The 15334-nt window shown below is 36.4% G+C and overlaps 1 protein-coding gene across 3 annotated transcripts in view; it reads right to left on the bottom strand.

Moving 5' to 3' along the window:
- Positions 1-15334, bottom strand: part of MED13 (mediator complex subunit 13) — a 90678-nt gene that overhangs the window by 14621 nt on the left and 60723 nt on the right. For 2 of the 3 annotated variants that reach the window (XR_014019443.1, XM_081272081.1), the window contains exons 16-20: positions 14208-15127; positions 8132-8293; positions 5187-5410; positions 3609-3798; positions 2242-2698 (exon numbers count right to left, since the gene is read on the bottom strand). Coding sequence is in view for 2 of the 3 variants with exons in the window: in XM_081272081.1 (XP_081128207.1) it covers positions 2242-2698; positions 3609-3798; positions 5187-5410; positions 8132-8293; positions 14208-15127 (1953 nt within the window). In the remaining variant the exon portion in view is untranslated. The remainder of the gene's footprint in view (positions 1-2241; positions 2699-3608; positions 3799-5186; positions 5411-8131; positions 8294-14207; positions 15128-15334) is intronic. The other variant, XM_081272082.1, reaches the window with a different exon arrangement.

The following is a 15334-nucleotide window of genomic DNA, read 5'->3' on the forward strand; positions in this document are numbered from 1 at the left end:
TATTTTTACCTCTATATATGAGTATAACTTTGGCACAAGGGCATCCTGAGCAGTTGACAAAACTATAGCTAAGCACAGACTAACCTAATCTGTAAATCAAAAGGGAACTCACTCAATACCTAAACCATAAAAAGAACAAGATATCATCATCAAAATAAACAACTTGGAAGCACTGTGTAAAGCTTTTAATTCATTTTATTATATTACTCCTACTTTGTAGATAAAGATACATGTTAAGAAAAGTTAGAATATCCTCCAAAGCACAAAGGTGGTAAATGGCAGAGCCAAAATTCAAAAGTTGCTAAAACTCTTAAAGAGTGAATAGGAAATGAGACATGGAAACCATGTGTATAGATATCTCATTTAAGAGTTGTTTTTTTTTTAAGATACAGGAGAGAGGGAGGGAGGGAGGGAGGGAGGGGAGGGGAGGGGAGGGGAGGGGAAGGGAGAGAGAGAGAGAGAGAGAGAGAGAATTTTTTAATATTTATTTTTTTTAGTTTTCGGCGGACACAACATCTTTGTTTGTATGTGGTGTTGAGGATGGAACCCGGGCCGCAGGCATGCCAGGCGAGCACGCTACCGCTTGAGCCACATCCCCAGCCCTTCATAGCATTTTCTATTTGATGCCATGTCACAGGACAGATTCGTCATATGTATATTTGGTGTTTTGTTTTTTGTGGTACTGAAAAGTGAACCCAGGAACTCATTCTAACATTAAGCTACATCCCCAATACTTTCATTTTTATTATTTTATTTTGAGATAGGTGTTGCTAAGTTTCCCAGGCTAACCTTGAACTTGCAATTCTTCTGCCTGAGCCTCCCGACTAGCTGGAATTATAAGTGTAAGCTAATACAACCAGCCTCGTATGGATATCTAGATATTTGCAGTAAAATAGCTTTCTTAAAAATCCTAATTATATTCATTAAAAATTTCTAATGCAACATTAAAAAATCCTAATTATAATTTTACAGATAAAATACTCAACATTATAAAAGCTAACTTTCAAAGATAAGAGCAATAAGCATTTTGTTCATTCGCAATGTCTATTTTTAATAAATTTTTAAAAAATAAGGCATCATAGTTTTTGTATTTCTGCAAAAATTATTTAATTTAATTAATTTATTTATTTAGTAGTACTAGTACTTGGGACTGAATTCAGGAGCACTATGCCACAGAGAGCACTTTATTTTTATTTTGAGACAGCATCTAGCTAAGTGGCCAAGGCTGGCCTTGAACTTAGAATCCTCCTGCCTCAGTCTCCTGAATAGCTGGGATTATAGTAAAGCTTCACCATGCCCTCCTATCTATCTTTATTTATTCTTTTGGTTCTGGGAATTAATCCCAGGGCCTCACATACAGTAAGCATATACTTTATCACTAAGCTATCTCCCAACTCCAGAGATAAAGTTTTTTTTTAATATTCTTTTTAGTTTTAGATGATGCAATATCTGTTTTGTTTTTAAAATATTTATCTTTTAGTTGGACACAATAGTTTTATTTTGTTTATTTTTATATGGTGCTGAGGATCAAACCCAGGGCCTCGAACGTGCTAGACCAGCTGAGCCACAACCACAGCTCAATACCTCCGTTTTTTTTTTTTTTATTAGAGAAAAAGTGAGAGAGAGAGGAGAGAGAGAGAGGAGAGAGAGAGAGAGAGAATTTTTTAATATTTATTTTTTAGTTCTCGGCGGACACAACATCTTTGTTGGTATGTGGTGCTGAGGATCGAACCCGGGTCGCACGCATGCCAGGCGAGCGTGCTACCGCTTGAGCCACATCCCCAGCCCCTCCATTTTTTTTTTTTTAAAGAAATATTTTGTAGAGAGAGAGGGAGAGAGAGAGAATTTTTTTTTTTGAATTTTTAATATTTATTTTTTAGTTATCGGCGGGCACAACATCTTTGTTTGTATGTGGTGCTGAGGAGCGAACCTAGGCCACATGCATTCCAGGCGAGCACGCTACCGCTTGAGCCACATCCCCGGCCCCAGAGAATTTTTTAATATTTATTTTTTAGTTTTCAGCGGACACAACATCTTTGTTTGTATGTGGTGCTGAGGATCGAACCCGGGCCGCACGCATGCCAGGCGAGCGCGCTACCGCTTGAGCCACATCCCCAACCCCAATACCTCCGTTTTTTAATATTTACTTTTATGTGGTGCTGAGGATAGAACCGAATGCCTCATATGTGCTCAACTGCTGAGCTACAACCCCAGCCCCAAGACAAATATTTTTAGAGGTACCTTTCAGACACATCAGGGTGTGGTTGAGTGGGAAGTGAAGATGACTCTCCAGAAATCCCAGCTGTCTGTAGAGCTGATGACTGCTGCCCTCCTAGATGACCACTCTGAACTGTGTTTGCCTGTGTGGTCATGGATCCAGTACCACTACTGTTCATACTGCCAAAGGGTGGAAATGAAGGGAGTTTATTTGATGATACTCCACTACTCAAGCTGGAGGATGAAGAAGATGAGGTTGTGGTCAAAGTTGAATTAGCTGTGGCAACTGAAGTAGATATGGCAACACCTGAAGTCATCGTCATAGTGTTGCTTGCTGCAGATGCTAAAGTGGCAGATGGAGTATTAGAAGTTCCAGTATTCGTCACATGAGGTGGAGTAATCAAAGACTGATTGGTTGGGGTAACTAAATTTGGCTGAGAAAGTAGAGAGCTATCCAGTGGTTGAGAAGCAAGATAAGGACCTAAAGAATAAAAACAGGACAGTCAATTCTTTATTTAACTGTTTTTTTAAAAAAATTCTATTATATGAATAAAATATTATCTAGCTAATAGTGTAGAATGTACTGGCTTTTTCTATTTTACCCTAGAAACTGAAGAAACAAATCTAAAATGGAATAGTAACAAAACTAAACTAACATTTTAAAAAATTAAATAAATGATAACAATAAAAGCCTAATAAAATTCTCTTTCCTGACTACAATTCATTAAATGTTAAACAGTATCTTACAAATTTTCAAACCATTTCAAGTGTTCCTAAACCACAGAGTGAAAATATTGTCTACACAGATAGCCAATTAAAATATAAAATGAAAGAACTTCATGGTGCTCAAATCATAGAAATCTGAAGAGATTCAATATGTTGGTAGTGCATTTCTTCTTTGCTAAGACTTTCTTTATAGTTAACCCAAAGAACTATTTCCTAGTGTTGTAGAGATAAACTAAAAATTGTTTTATCTCTAAACTATGAACCACCAAGAATTATAACAGCGGCTGGAGATGTAGCTCATGGTACAATGTTTTCAAGGCTCCAGGTTTGATCCCCAACCTGCCTTTAAAAAAAGAAAGGAAGGAAGGAAGAAAGATAGATCAAACTCTACAGAACCAACAACAACAACAACAAAAAAAACAGTTTAGAATTCACAACTGCCCCCTGATGGAATCCCTACATCAGCAAACTTTACAAGACTCAGGTGTATTTTTCTAGCTTTGTAAACCAGTCTCTGTCACAATTACTCAGCTCTGATTTTGCAGCACAGAAGTAGAGACAATATATAAATGAATGAACATGGCTGTATCCTATTAACATTTTATTTATGAAATCAGCTGGTGGATCAGGCAATTGGCCCTATACAATAAATGCAAATTCAATACCTAAGTCATATCTGCAGACTTGTGCATAAAGCTTGAGTTTAGAAAATGCTTCGTTGTTACCATCAGCTGCCTGAGAAAACCATTCTGCTACCAACTTTTCTGATAGTTTCTTTGATGCAGTAGATCCAACTCTCATGATCCCATCCGTCAACAGTCGAGAAATAGGTCTATGTTGACCTAATCGACAGGACTACAAGTATATATATATATACAGAAAGCAGAATTGTCAGTTAATTACAGTATTTGAGTACACACTATAAAATAAAAGTTATTTAACATAAGCTTAATTAATTGTAATTAACATTTGAAATAAAAATATCAAAGGTGAAAATTGAGCCACAGCTCTTTTTCATTTTCCTAAAAAAGTCATTAAATTTCTTTCAAAATTAAAATAACTGTAATGAAAAGACATCTAGGTATAATATTGGCACTGGAACCATTTGATTTGATTAATGAAAGCTTGTAGAATTCAGAAATAAGTAAGCATAAAAATACAATCTTTAAAAAGAAAAACCAGGTGAAGGGGCACATGCCTATAAATCCCATCTACCTGGAGGCTGAAGCAGGAGAATAGCTTGAGCCTGGGAGATCATGGCCAGCCTAGGGAACATATAATGAGACTCCATCTCAAAAAACAAAAATTTACAAAAGCAGCCTTTTTAGATTGTGCATATACCTCAATTCACATACAGAAAATGTGCCAATTCTCCTTCTTTTGGGGGGGTCATGATTTTTGTTTTAAAAGTTCAATATAGAATACATTTGCAATTGGATTAAGTAAATTTGTTTCCATACTTAAACCTTTCAAAGTCTTTAATAATAATATGAATTATGTATCTCTAAAAGATAATATAATATGCAGTGCTTCATCAAATCTATTTCATTGTGGAGTGTTTTTCATTCAGGACTAAGGTTCCAAATAATACTCCTGGGGAAATGTTCATTTATAAAAGACACTTATTATTAAAAGGAAAATTTATAAGGAACCTAAACCATCACAGACTAACAAATTAAGATTGTAAAAGAAATTAAAATATAAGAATTGAATTTCCAAGCATTTACAGACAGTATAATGAAGAAAGGCTTTTTCTCACAATACATTCAATTTATAATCATTGTGCCTAGTGATACATACAGCATGAGAATTATAATGTAAAACAACAGTCAATAATTTCAAAACTGAAGTATATTATCAGGAAACTCAGGAAACTGAAGCCTAATAATGTTACTCATTACCTGAAGTCCTATAGAATTTGGACAAGAATTTTTTGTAAATGCAATTATTTTTCTGGCTATCCTGTTTTTTTTTTGTTTTTTTTTTTTTTAAGAAAAGATTACTTTAAATGAGATATATATGCCCAAAACATTTGCCCCTCCAAAGTGGTGTTTTTCCATTGTGACCCACGTTATGCCCACCTACCAAAGAGACTTGCTAATAAAGAGAACTAAATATCTATTATAGATCATCATCATCCTTATTTTGTCCCAATCAGTTGAACTTCTCAGTATATTTTATACATAAACATATTATAAATCATAAGGTAGTCTTAAAATGCCACCTCTTTTCAATACACCTACCTCATATATTGCAGTAAGATCTCTAAAAAAGCTTTTGGCTCCATTTAACAAAGCTTCATTTTCTGGACATAGTACAACATAGGCTATATCTCTTTGAGATCCATAGGGTTCCAGCATAAGTCTCTCCCAATAAGGGAGAGCAAATGGAGAAAGCACCAAAAAATCATAATCATAACCCAACAAAAACGTGGGGATTGGCAGTGGTTCTGGAGATTCGTCAGTTCCTAAATAAGAAAGAGGTATTTTTTGAAGAAAAAAAGAAAGAAAAAAAAAAACACTTAAATGTAAGACATGTTTTTCTTATTTTTCTTATTGTAAATGTCAAAAGTAAATGATGTGATTATCAGTAAAACTACTTGATTAAAAACAAAAATACTTAAAGCAAATGACTGGTACTATTCCAGTGTTAGATATTTCCTAAATGGTCTTCATAAAATATACTTGACTACCTTAATTTAAATGTAAAACATTATTTAAATAGAAAAACTTAAAAGTGTCAGAAAAAATGAAAAGGAGTTTTATTCGTATTTTTAGTAAGTTTGGACTGGGTAAAGTATTTTTTCTTTTTTGGTGGTACTGGGGATTGAACCCAGGGATGCTATCTATACCACTGAGCTATATACGCAGACATTTTTATTTTTTGAGACTTGATAATGCTACGTTGCCCAGACTGGCCTCCACTTTATGATCCTCCTGCCTCAGCCTCCTGAATATCTGGGATTACAGGTGTGCACCATCATACCCAGCTGGAGAAAATATTTCTAATCATAATAAAATCTATTCATTAAAAAACTGATTAATCTCTACCATGTCGTAAAGGTTCAATATCTAGTATCACAAATACAAACAAACAAACAAACAAAAAACCCCACTTGACTATATAAATTTTTGGCATAAAAACACACCATAAGGGGCTAGAATTGTGGCTCAGCGGTAGAGTGCTTGCCTAGCACGGGCGGGACCCGGGTTTGATCCTCAGCACCACATAAAAATAAAGGCATTGTGTTGTGTCCATCTACACCTAAAAAATAAATATTAAAACAAAAACACACACACACACACACACCCCATAAGCAAAGCCAAATGATTAACAAACTGGAAAACAACATATGAGGAATATGACAAAATGTTAATTTCCTAATCATAGAAGGGGAACTACAAATCTATGAGAAAATAGCCAGTAAGATCTGCTAGTTATATCATTGTTCAGGAGTCCACAACACTGTCCTGAATACTTAAAAATGTGTTAAGAGGGTAAATTACAGGTTAGTGTTTGTATCACCAAATAAATTCTTTTAAAAATAAAAAATGACCAGCAATTTTATTTAGAAAAATGGTTAAAGGTCATGAACAAAGAATACAAAACAAAAATCTTTCACACCCACAAAGATACCAAATCATTTAAAAAATATTTTTAGTTATAAATAGCCATAATACTTTTATGTCCAATATACAATCTATATGTCCAAAAACCATACACAGGTAAAAATACATTACCAAATGTAAAAAATAATGGAGTACTTGCAGCCATTAAAGAAAAAAAAAAAAAGAAAGAAAAGAAAGTTATCTCTATATGTACTGCTAGAAATTATCTCCAAAATCAGTCAGGTACATAAATAAATAAATTTAAAAGAATTAAAAGAATGTAAAAGTTTTTGCTGAAATACATTACCATTAACCTGCATCTTCTACAGAATATCAGCTTTTGTGACATTTAAATCATTTAGCTACTTGAGCGTGGCGGTGGACACCTGTAATCCCAGCTGCTCAGGGGCTGAGACAGGAGAATTGTAAGTTTAAAGCCAGCCTCAGTAGCAAGACCCTAAGCAACTCCGTGAGACCCTGTTTCAAAATTTTAAAAAATTAAAAGGGCTGGGGATGTGGCTCAGAGGTTGAGTACCCCTGGGTTCAGGGTGAGAAAAAAAAAATATATACATACACACACACACACACACATATACACATATTAATGGAGATAAATTTCAATGATAAGAACTATTATTCCAAATATATTTTAAAAGCTATCCTACTTTTCAGAAACACTCTGTAGCAAATAATTCAAATATTCTAAATGTTGTTTTCCATTTCAAGTGACAATAAATCTACTGTATACCTATCTTGGTCCTAATTTTTCTTTTCTTCCTTTTTGTGGGGGTGGGGGTTTCCTGGAGATAGAACTCTGAGACACTTTACCACTAAGTTAAGTCCTCAGTCCTCTCACTGCCCCGAACGTAGGTACGTACGTATGTATGTATACACACACACACACACACACACACACACACACACACAGTTTAGTTGTTAGATGGACACAAACCTTTATTTTACTTATTTTTATGTGGTGTTGAGGATCAAATCCAATGTCTCACACATGCTAAGCAAGTGCTCTACCACTGAGCCACAACCCAAGCCCCTATTTTTATATTTTTGAGAAAGGGTCCGGCTAAGTTGCTGAGGGTCTTGCTAAATGGTTGAGGATGGCCCCAAACTCACAATCTTCCTGTCTCAGTCTTCCAAGTTACTGGGATTATAGGCATGGCCCATAGCTCCTGGCTCTAATTTTATTTTAAAATGAAGACCTTCAGTTTTAATAACTAAGATTATCCCTACCCCCATTACCCACTCAGTTTAGTAAAATGATAGCTTAAGGCAAAAGTAGTTTTGGGTTTTAAAAATATATTAGTTGTGTGACGCTTTCTTCACATAAAATCTTATTGATAAAAAAACAGACATAAGTGAAACTATTCCTTTTAAGTTACAGAACCCTGTAAACTGCATGTTGAAAATGTTGAAGTAAAGGCTAGAACTAGAACTGGACCCACAGTGGCTTAAGCTGAGTTTATGCCATAAAAATATTCAAGGAAATAATGTGCTTATTCAAGTTGGGCCATTAATCAGAGGACTAACATAAAACCAATCATTGCATTCCACTATAAATTACTTACCATAAGAGCCTCGGCCAGCCATTTTATGAAACTGTTGCCAAGTGAGAGGACCTTGAACCCCCCACGGTCTTACTGTTCTTTTTTTCTGAATAGCATCTTGAAGAACTGGCTGAAGAGAGAGGAGCATTCGAAGTATATCCTGTGAGCACTGCATACTCATATCTATAATCAGTTAAAAAAAAAAAAGTAAGAATTGCTATTGCCTGAACACAAATAAAACTTTAACATGCATGAAGCATTGGTGTCAACATACTTTATATATAATCAGAGATAAGATAAATTATGGTATAATGTTGTATTAAGAATTGTAATACAAAAATAAATAAAATAAATAGATGGATAGATAGATAAATAAATAAAATGCATGACGCAGCAGAGCATGGTGGCACATGCTGTCATCCTACCAACTCAGGTGGCTGAGGCAGGATCATCACAAGTTCAAGGCCAGCCTTAGCAATTTAGCAAGTCCCTAAGCAACTTAACAAGACCCTGTCTCAAAATAAAAAGGGACAGGGATGTGGCTCAGAATTAAGCACCCCTGGGTTCAATTCCAAGTGTCAAAAAACAAAACAAATAAAATGAATTAAGCATATCAGAATGGCATGCATACAAGCACACACACAAAGGAATGGTACTTCCAGAAAATTACAGCCAAGAAGAAATGTTTGTCTCTGTAATTCACTTCCATAAAGTCATTAATTATAATTTTTTCTTTTCCCATTTATTTTACCAGAAAAAAACTGTCACACTGAAATGGTTTATAAATTATGTCCCTTAATTACCAACCACTATGATAAAATAATCAGATGAGACTGATTAAGAATTAACTAGGGGAAACTGTTAACAGTTCTGAAATACAGGCCTGAGGACTCACAGCTCAGTGACAGAACATTTGCTTGGCATGCATGAAGCCCTGGGTTCAATCCCCAGCACCAGAAAAGCAAAACAATTCTGTAATACAAAACTTGTACACAGATAAACTTGTTCACCATGCTAAAAGAAAATGTATTATCCACACATTTTATTTTTAAAAACATTTATTTTTTAGTTGTAGTTGGACACAATACCTTTTATTTTATTTATTTTTATGTGGCGTTGAGGATCGAACCCAGGGCCTCGTGTGTGTTAAGTAAGCGCTCTGCCACTGAGCTCCAGCTCCAGCCCATCCACGAATATTTAAAAACCTAAATTTTAAAAGCCCTGATCCAGAGAGTCACAGCCTTTGGGACAGGAGTCCCCTGTGTTTCTGGTTTGCTAGCAAATAAATAATTTTTTTTTCTAAAAAAACAAAACAAAACAAAAAAACCACAACCCTAAATTTAAAGATCCTGAAATTGTTTCACTTGCATTTCTGACCAACTATCAGCATGGCCATGCTATGACAGGTACTGCTCATAAATGTCAAGTGGAACCCCGTGTGGTTCAGTTGTACCACCTAACTTGTTAAAGCATACCATTACATACCTTAATTATGACCATTGCCTAATTTATGACCGTTGGCTTTCATTTCCTATAACTAATAAACATTATACAGAAACAGAAATAATTTAATTTCAAATATAACCCTTAGTAACAATTATGCTTAAATCAACACATAAAAGATTATTTAGTCATTAGAAATGATAACAGAGCTAGCTACCTGACATAGACTAATGACTAACACAGTGATAAAAATAAAAATCAGGGGGCTGGGGATATAGTTCAGTTGGTAAACTGCTTGTCTCACATGTACAAGGCCCTGGGTTCGATCCCTGGCACCACTAAAAATAAATAAATAAATAAAAATCTGATTATAAAATTGGGCTCTTTACCACTGAGCCACATCCCATCCCTTTTTATTTTGAGACAGGGTCTCTCTCTAAGTTGCAGAGGGCTGGTCTCACTAAATTGCAGAGATTGACCTCAAACTTGTGATCTTCCTACCTGAGTCTCCCAAGTTGCTGAAATTGCAGATATGTGCCACTGTGACCAGCTTCAATTTTGGGGTGTGTGTGTGTGTGTGTGTGTGTGGTGGTGGGACAGTAGAAATTAGGTAACTGGGGATTAAACCTAGGGGCACTTAACCACTGAGCACATTCCCAGCCCTTTTATATATTTCTTTATTTAGTGACAAGGTCTCGCCGAGTTGCGTAGGGCCTCACTAAATTGCTGAGGCTGGCTATGAAGTCCCAATCCTCCTGTCTCAGCCTCTGGAGCCACTGAGGATTACAGACATGTGCCACTGTGCCCAGCTCAGCTTGTATTTTGATTCTAATTAATGTGATGCTCACAGACACTCATTAAAAAACACATATATTTATTAGAAAACCTACTATGGGCCAAGAACTATGCTAGCTGCTGAGTTATGTCTTCAGAGACCTAATAACCTTGGGGAAAGAAGGCTGACATGAAAAAGTCTTGTCATATAATTATAAGTGTTAAGGGATAAAAATCAGTATGTAAGCTGAGACCTAGTAGAAAAGCAGTAATCAAAAATATATACATTGTAGGGCTGGGGATGTGGCTCAAGCAGTAGCGCGCTCGCCTGGCCATGCGTGCGGCCTGGGTTCGATCCTCAGCACCATATACAAATAAAGATGTTGTGTCTGCTAAAAAAAAAAAAAAAAAAAAAAAAAAAAAAAAAAAAAAAGATATACATTGTAACAACAAATCCCACCATCATGTGCAACAATAATGCACCAATTTTTAAAAAGAAGTGGAAGAAAAAGATTACAAAAAGAGATGACACCAAAAAGTACAAGCAAAAAAGAAAAACAAATAGACATTATCAAAACTAAAAACTTTTGCTTCAAAGGATACATCAAGAAAATGAAAAGACAATCCCAATAAATAGAAAATATTTGCAAACAATTCATCTGAAAAGAGACTCATATACAGCATACATACAGAATACTTAAAAACTCAATGAAAAGATAAAACACCCTACCTTATCTAGTTTTTTGGTTTTATTTTGGTACCAGGAATTAAATTTGGGGGTGTTCAACCAATGAGTCACATCGTCGACCTGTTTTTTTACTTTTTAACTTTTTATTTTCAGACAGGGTCTGGCTAAATTGCTGAGGCTGGTAGTGAACTTGCTGATCCTCCTTCTCAGCCTACCTGGGATTACAGGTGTGTGCCACCATGCCTGACTCACAACCCCTCTTTTTATCCAAAGAAACAAATTGTACTTTTTCTTCCTGCCTTTCCTTTGTTCCTAGTTAAAGGTCTGTCTACCTAACCCTCGAATATTCATGAACTGGATTTTATTACTACTCATTTATTCAGTGATTTTACTTCTGCAATTACATCTTCTTTTCTGCATTAATATTTCCTCTCTGTGGAGGAGGGTAAGGACAGAGAAAGGATATTGGTCAAAGGGTATAAAATTTTAGCTAGATAGGAGAAATAAATACATTAATCACTGAGTTCATTGTGTGCACTGAACAATATGATATGAACACAGTTACTAAGAATGTAGTCTAAATTTCAAAATTGGTCAAAGAATAGACCTTTTTGGCATGGAAAGCTAACCAGGGATTAAACTCTGGGGCACTCAATCATGGAGCCACATCCCCACCCCTATTTTATATTTTATTTAGAGAGAGAGTCTCAGTAAGTCGCTTAGCACTTCACTGTTGCTGAGGCTGGCTTTGATCCTCCTGTCTCAGCCTCCCCAGCTGCTGAGATTACAGGTATGCGCCACCACACCTGCCAAATAGTAGATTTAAAAGAACTGAAACTCTCTTTTATCCCCACCATCTAATTTCTCTGCTATGTATGACAGAAGTCCCCCCAATTTAAATTCACTTCTCATCTCATTCCCTCCTAAATCCACTCTAATCAGATTGAATGAAACTGCTTGTCAAGGTCATTACCAACGCTGCATTCCATCACACTGAATGTCCTGTCAAAGTTGTCACCTTGATGTATTAATTCCTCCCTCTCCTATCCAAATATTTTTCTTTTTTTTTATTGGTTGTTCACAACATTACAAAGCTCTTCACATATCATATTTCATACATTAGATTGAAGTGGGTTATGAACTCCCAATTTTACCCCAAATGCAGATTGCAGAATCACGTCGGTTACACATCCACAATTTTACATAATGCCCTATTAATAACTGTTGTATTCTGCTACCTTTCCTATCCCCTATCCAAATATTTTTCATACTTCATTTCTAGGACACCATACTCTCTTGGCTTTTCTTCCAACCTTTCTCAGTTTCCTTACCTGGATCCTCTTCTTCCCTACATCTAAATGGCAGCTTCATCCTTGGACTGTTCTATTCAGTTACTCACTAGGTTACTTCATCCAGCTCTCTCTCCTTTTTTTTTGGCATGAAGGATTGAACCCAGGGACACTGTAACACCACCAAGCTACGCCCCCAGTCCTTTTGAGACAGGGTCTCACTAAGTCACCAAGGCTGCCCCGAACTTAAGATCCTTCTCCTTAACCTCCCAAATTTGGTGGGATTACAGGAGTGCCACAAAGCCCAGCTGTCTATAGCTTTTTTTTTTTTTTAATGTATTTTTAGTTGTAGTTGGACACAATCTTTTATTTTTATGTGGTGCTGAGGATCGAACCCAGTGCCTCACACGTGCGAGGCAGGTGCTCTACCACTGAGCTACAGCCCCAGCCCTCTGTAGCTTTTAATACTGATAACTCAATACAAAAAATGTTCAGTCTCTAGTCCCAATCACTAGTTTGAATTTAAAACTCCCATTTCCAAATGTGTACTTGGGCGCTTCCCTTCTCCGTAGTCAGCACCACCATTCATCCAATTCCTCAAACTATCCCTGATGCCTCAATTATTCCTTCATGTATCAGAAATTCTTGTAGGTTCTACTTCCCAAATATAACTGGAATCTATTACTTCCACCTCTATTCCAATTTTGTCCACGCTGTCATCAGTTTTTACCTCAAATACAGCAACTGCCTTCCAATTAATCTATCTGCTCTTACTCTCACCTTTACCACCTCTAACCCTCAAGCTATTTTCCAGACAATAGCTAGTGATCTTGTAAAAAAATAAACAAAAATTGGATCATGTTACTTTCCCTGTTCGATACTGTTCAATAACTTCCCATCACATTTAGAATGAACTACAAAGGCACCTGGTCTATTAAACCCAATATGATTTGGGGGCTCAGATGCTTCATCTCATACCAGTATGTCCACTACCCAATGGATTCCACAACATTAGCTTCCTTCACGTTCCTCAAACAATATCAACAAGCACACAAAAATCTTCAAAGTCTTTGCATTTAGCATTGCCTGCAATAGTCCTCCATCAGTTACATATCATACATTCTCCCACTTTATGTAGGATTTTGACTAAATGCTAGCCCTCAATAATATCTTCTTTGACCTTACATATAAAATAGCACACACTTTTTTTCTACTTTTTGCCCTGCTTTGTTTTTCTTCGAAGTACTTGTCATTATCTGATATATTATGTGATTCCTTAATTTTCTGTGTAATATCTGCCCCTTCCACTAAATTATGAGCTCAAAAAAAGCAGGGACTATGCTTGCTCTGTTCAATAGTGATTGTAGAACAGTACTGGGCACACAGAAGGTACTTAATAAATATATAATGAGAAAGACTGTTGAAAAAATAGACAACCAGCAGTTTTCTACTAATTAACATGTGCAAAGTAACTTTTATATTCCAACATAAGCATATACTTACAGATTATAAATTAAACAATATAGCTAAGAAATCTCCCTTTAAAAATGTCATCCTTAAAATAGCTTAAAGTTGTCAGGCACAGTGGTGCACGCTTGTAAACCCAGCACCTAAGGAGGCTGAGACAGAAAGATAGAGTTCAAAGCCAACCTCAGCAAAAGTTGAGGCGCTTAAGCCACTCAGTGAGACTCTGTCTCTAACTATAATACAAAATAGGGCAGGAGATGTGGCTCAGTGGTTGAGTGCTCCCGAGTTCAATCCCCGATACCACCCAAACCCCAAAGTTTAAAGTCCAAATTTAAGAGTCTCAATTAGCTTCATGAGAAGTTGCCTTTAATGCTTTTTCCTAAGAAAAGTCATACAACTAAACAAAAACAAGCATACGTTTCATTAGTATACATACCATTTCGTTTGGACCAGGGGTGTAAGCATGAACTTTTCACAAGTGCTTCATCAACTTTTCCTCCTGACATATTATCCATAAATTGACGCCCATGTTCCAATGCAAGGTAGCAGTCATTGCAACAGTCCCGTTCTTCAACTCGCACCCAATTGCTAATCACACCAATTTTGGGAAAAGGATCTTGGTCTGCCGCTCCAAAGGGTGAAAATAAATTAGTGCACTGATCTTGTAGCAATAATATCAACTCATCAGGAAACTTTTCAGATTCCTTTAGACCTCCATTAACATGTTCAGTGGAGGTGGCCCTGAGAGCTTCAAAACGTTTTTCTGCTTCTTTGCCACAGTCTGTGTTGCGTCCTATGATATCTAATTCATCTTCAAGAAATAATCCTGAATTGTTTCCAAATTTTCTGTTCATGACAGCACTAAAGCCGCAGGCACACCTATATTGTGCTTCCTGCGTTGGATCTGGAATGTAAACTCCAACATCGGCACCCTTGATATTCATGTTGCAGACACATATACAGCAACTATCAAAGTTACAGTCTTTAAACAAATTCATAACTGATTCTGAAAGGATGAGGTTTACATAAAGACTGTGTGCTTCAGGGATGGAAGGAACAGTTGCAGGTTCAACAGAATTAAGGGGTCTGCATGTGGATGGGGTGGAAGCTGGTGAATACAAGTCTGAATTTTCATATTTGACTGAACCTTGAGCGCTAGCAGGTCCACCAGCTCCACGAGGAGTCCTTGGAGTCCTTGGAGTCCTTGGAGTCGGAAACCTAGGAGTGGATGGAGAAGGAAGAATTCCTGCTCCGCTGTTACTAGGAGGTGCACTGCTAGGAGGCATCCCAAAAGAAGTATGGGTTTGTGGTGTATAAGCAGGGCCATATTCTTGATCCATATTACTTCCATCACTACTGTCACCGGGGAAAAAGAGATAATCAAATATATAAATAAAGCAACACTTTTGTGATGTGAAATACAAATAAAAATATCTCAAATGTTTTCAAGTAACACTGAAAACTGTGATAGAACAATCAGTGCAAAAATCTCAAGTATAATTAGGACTTACTTCTGATTAATATGTCCACTGGTGACTGTTGTGGACTAAGGACCAATTAACT

This window comes from Spermophilus citellus, assembly GCF_964194105.1.
Source record: "Spermophilus citellus genome assembly, chromosome: 17".
Taxonomy (NCBI): domain Eukaryota; kingdom Metazoa; phylum Chordata; class Mammalia; order Rodentia; family Sciuridae; genus Spermophilus; species Spermophilus citellus.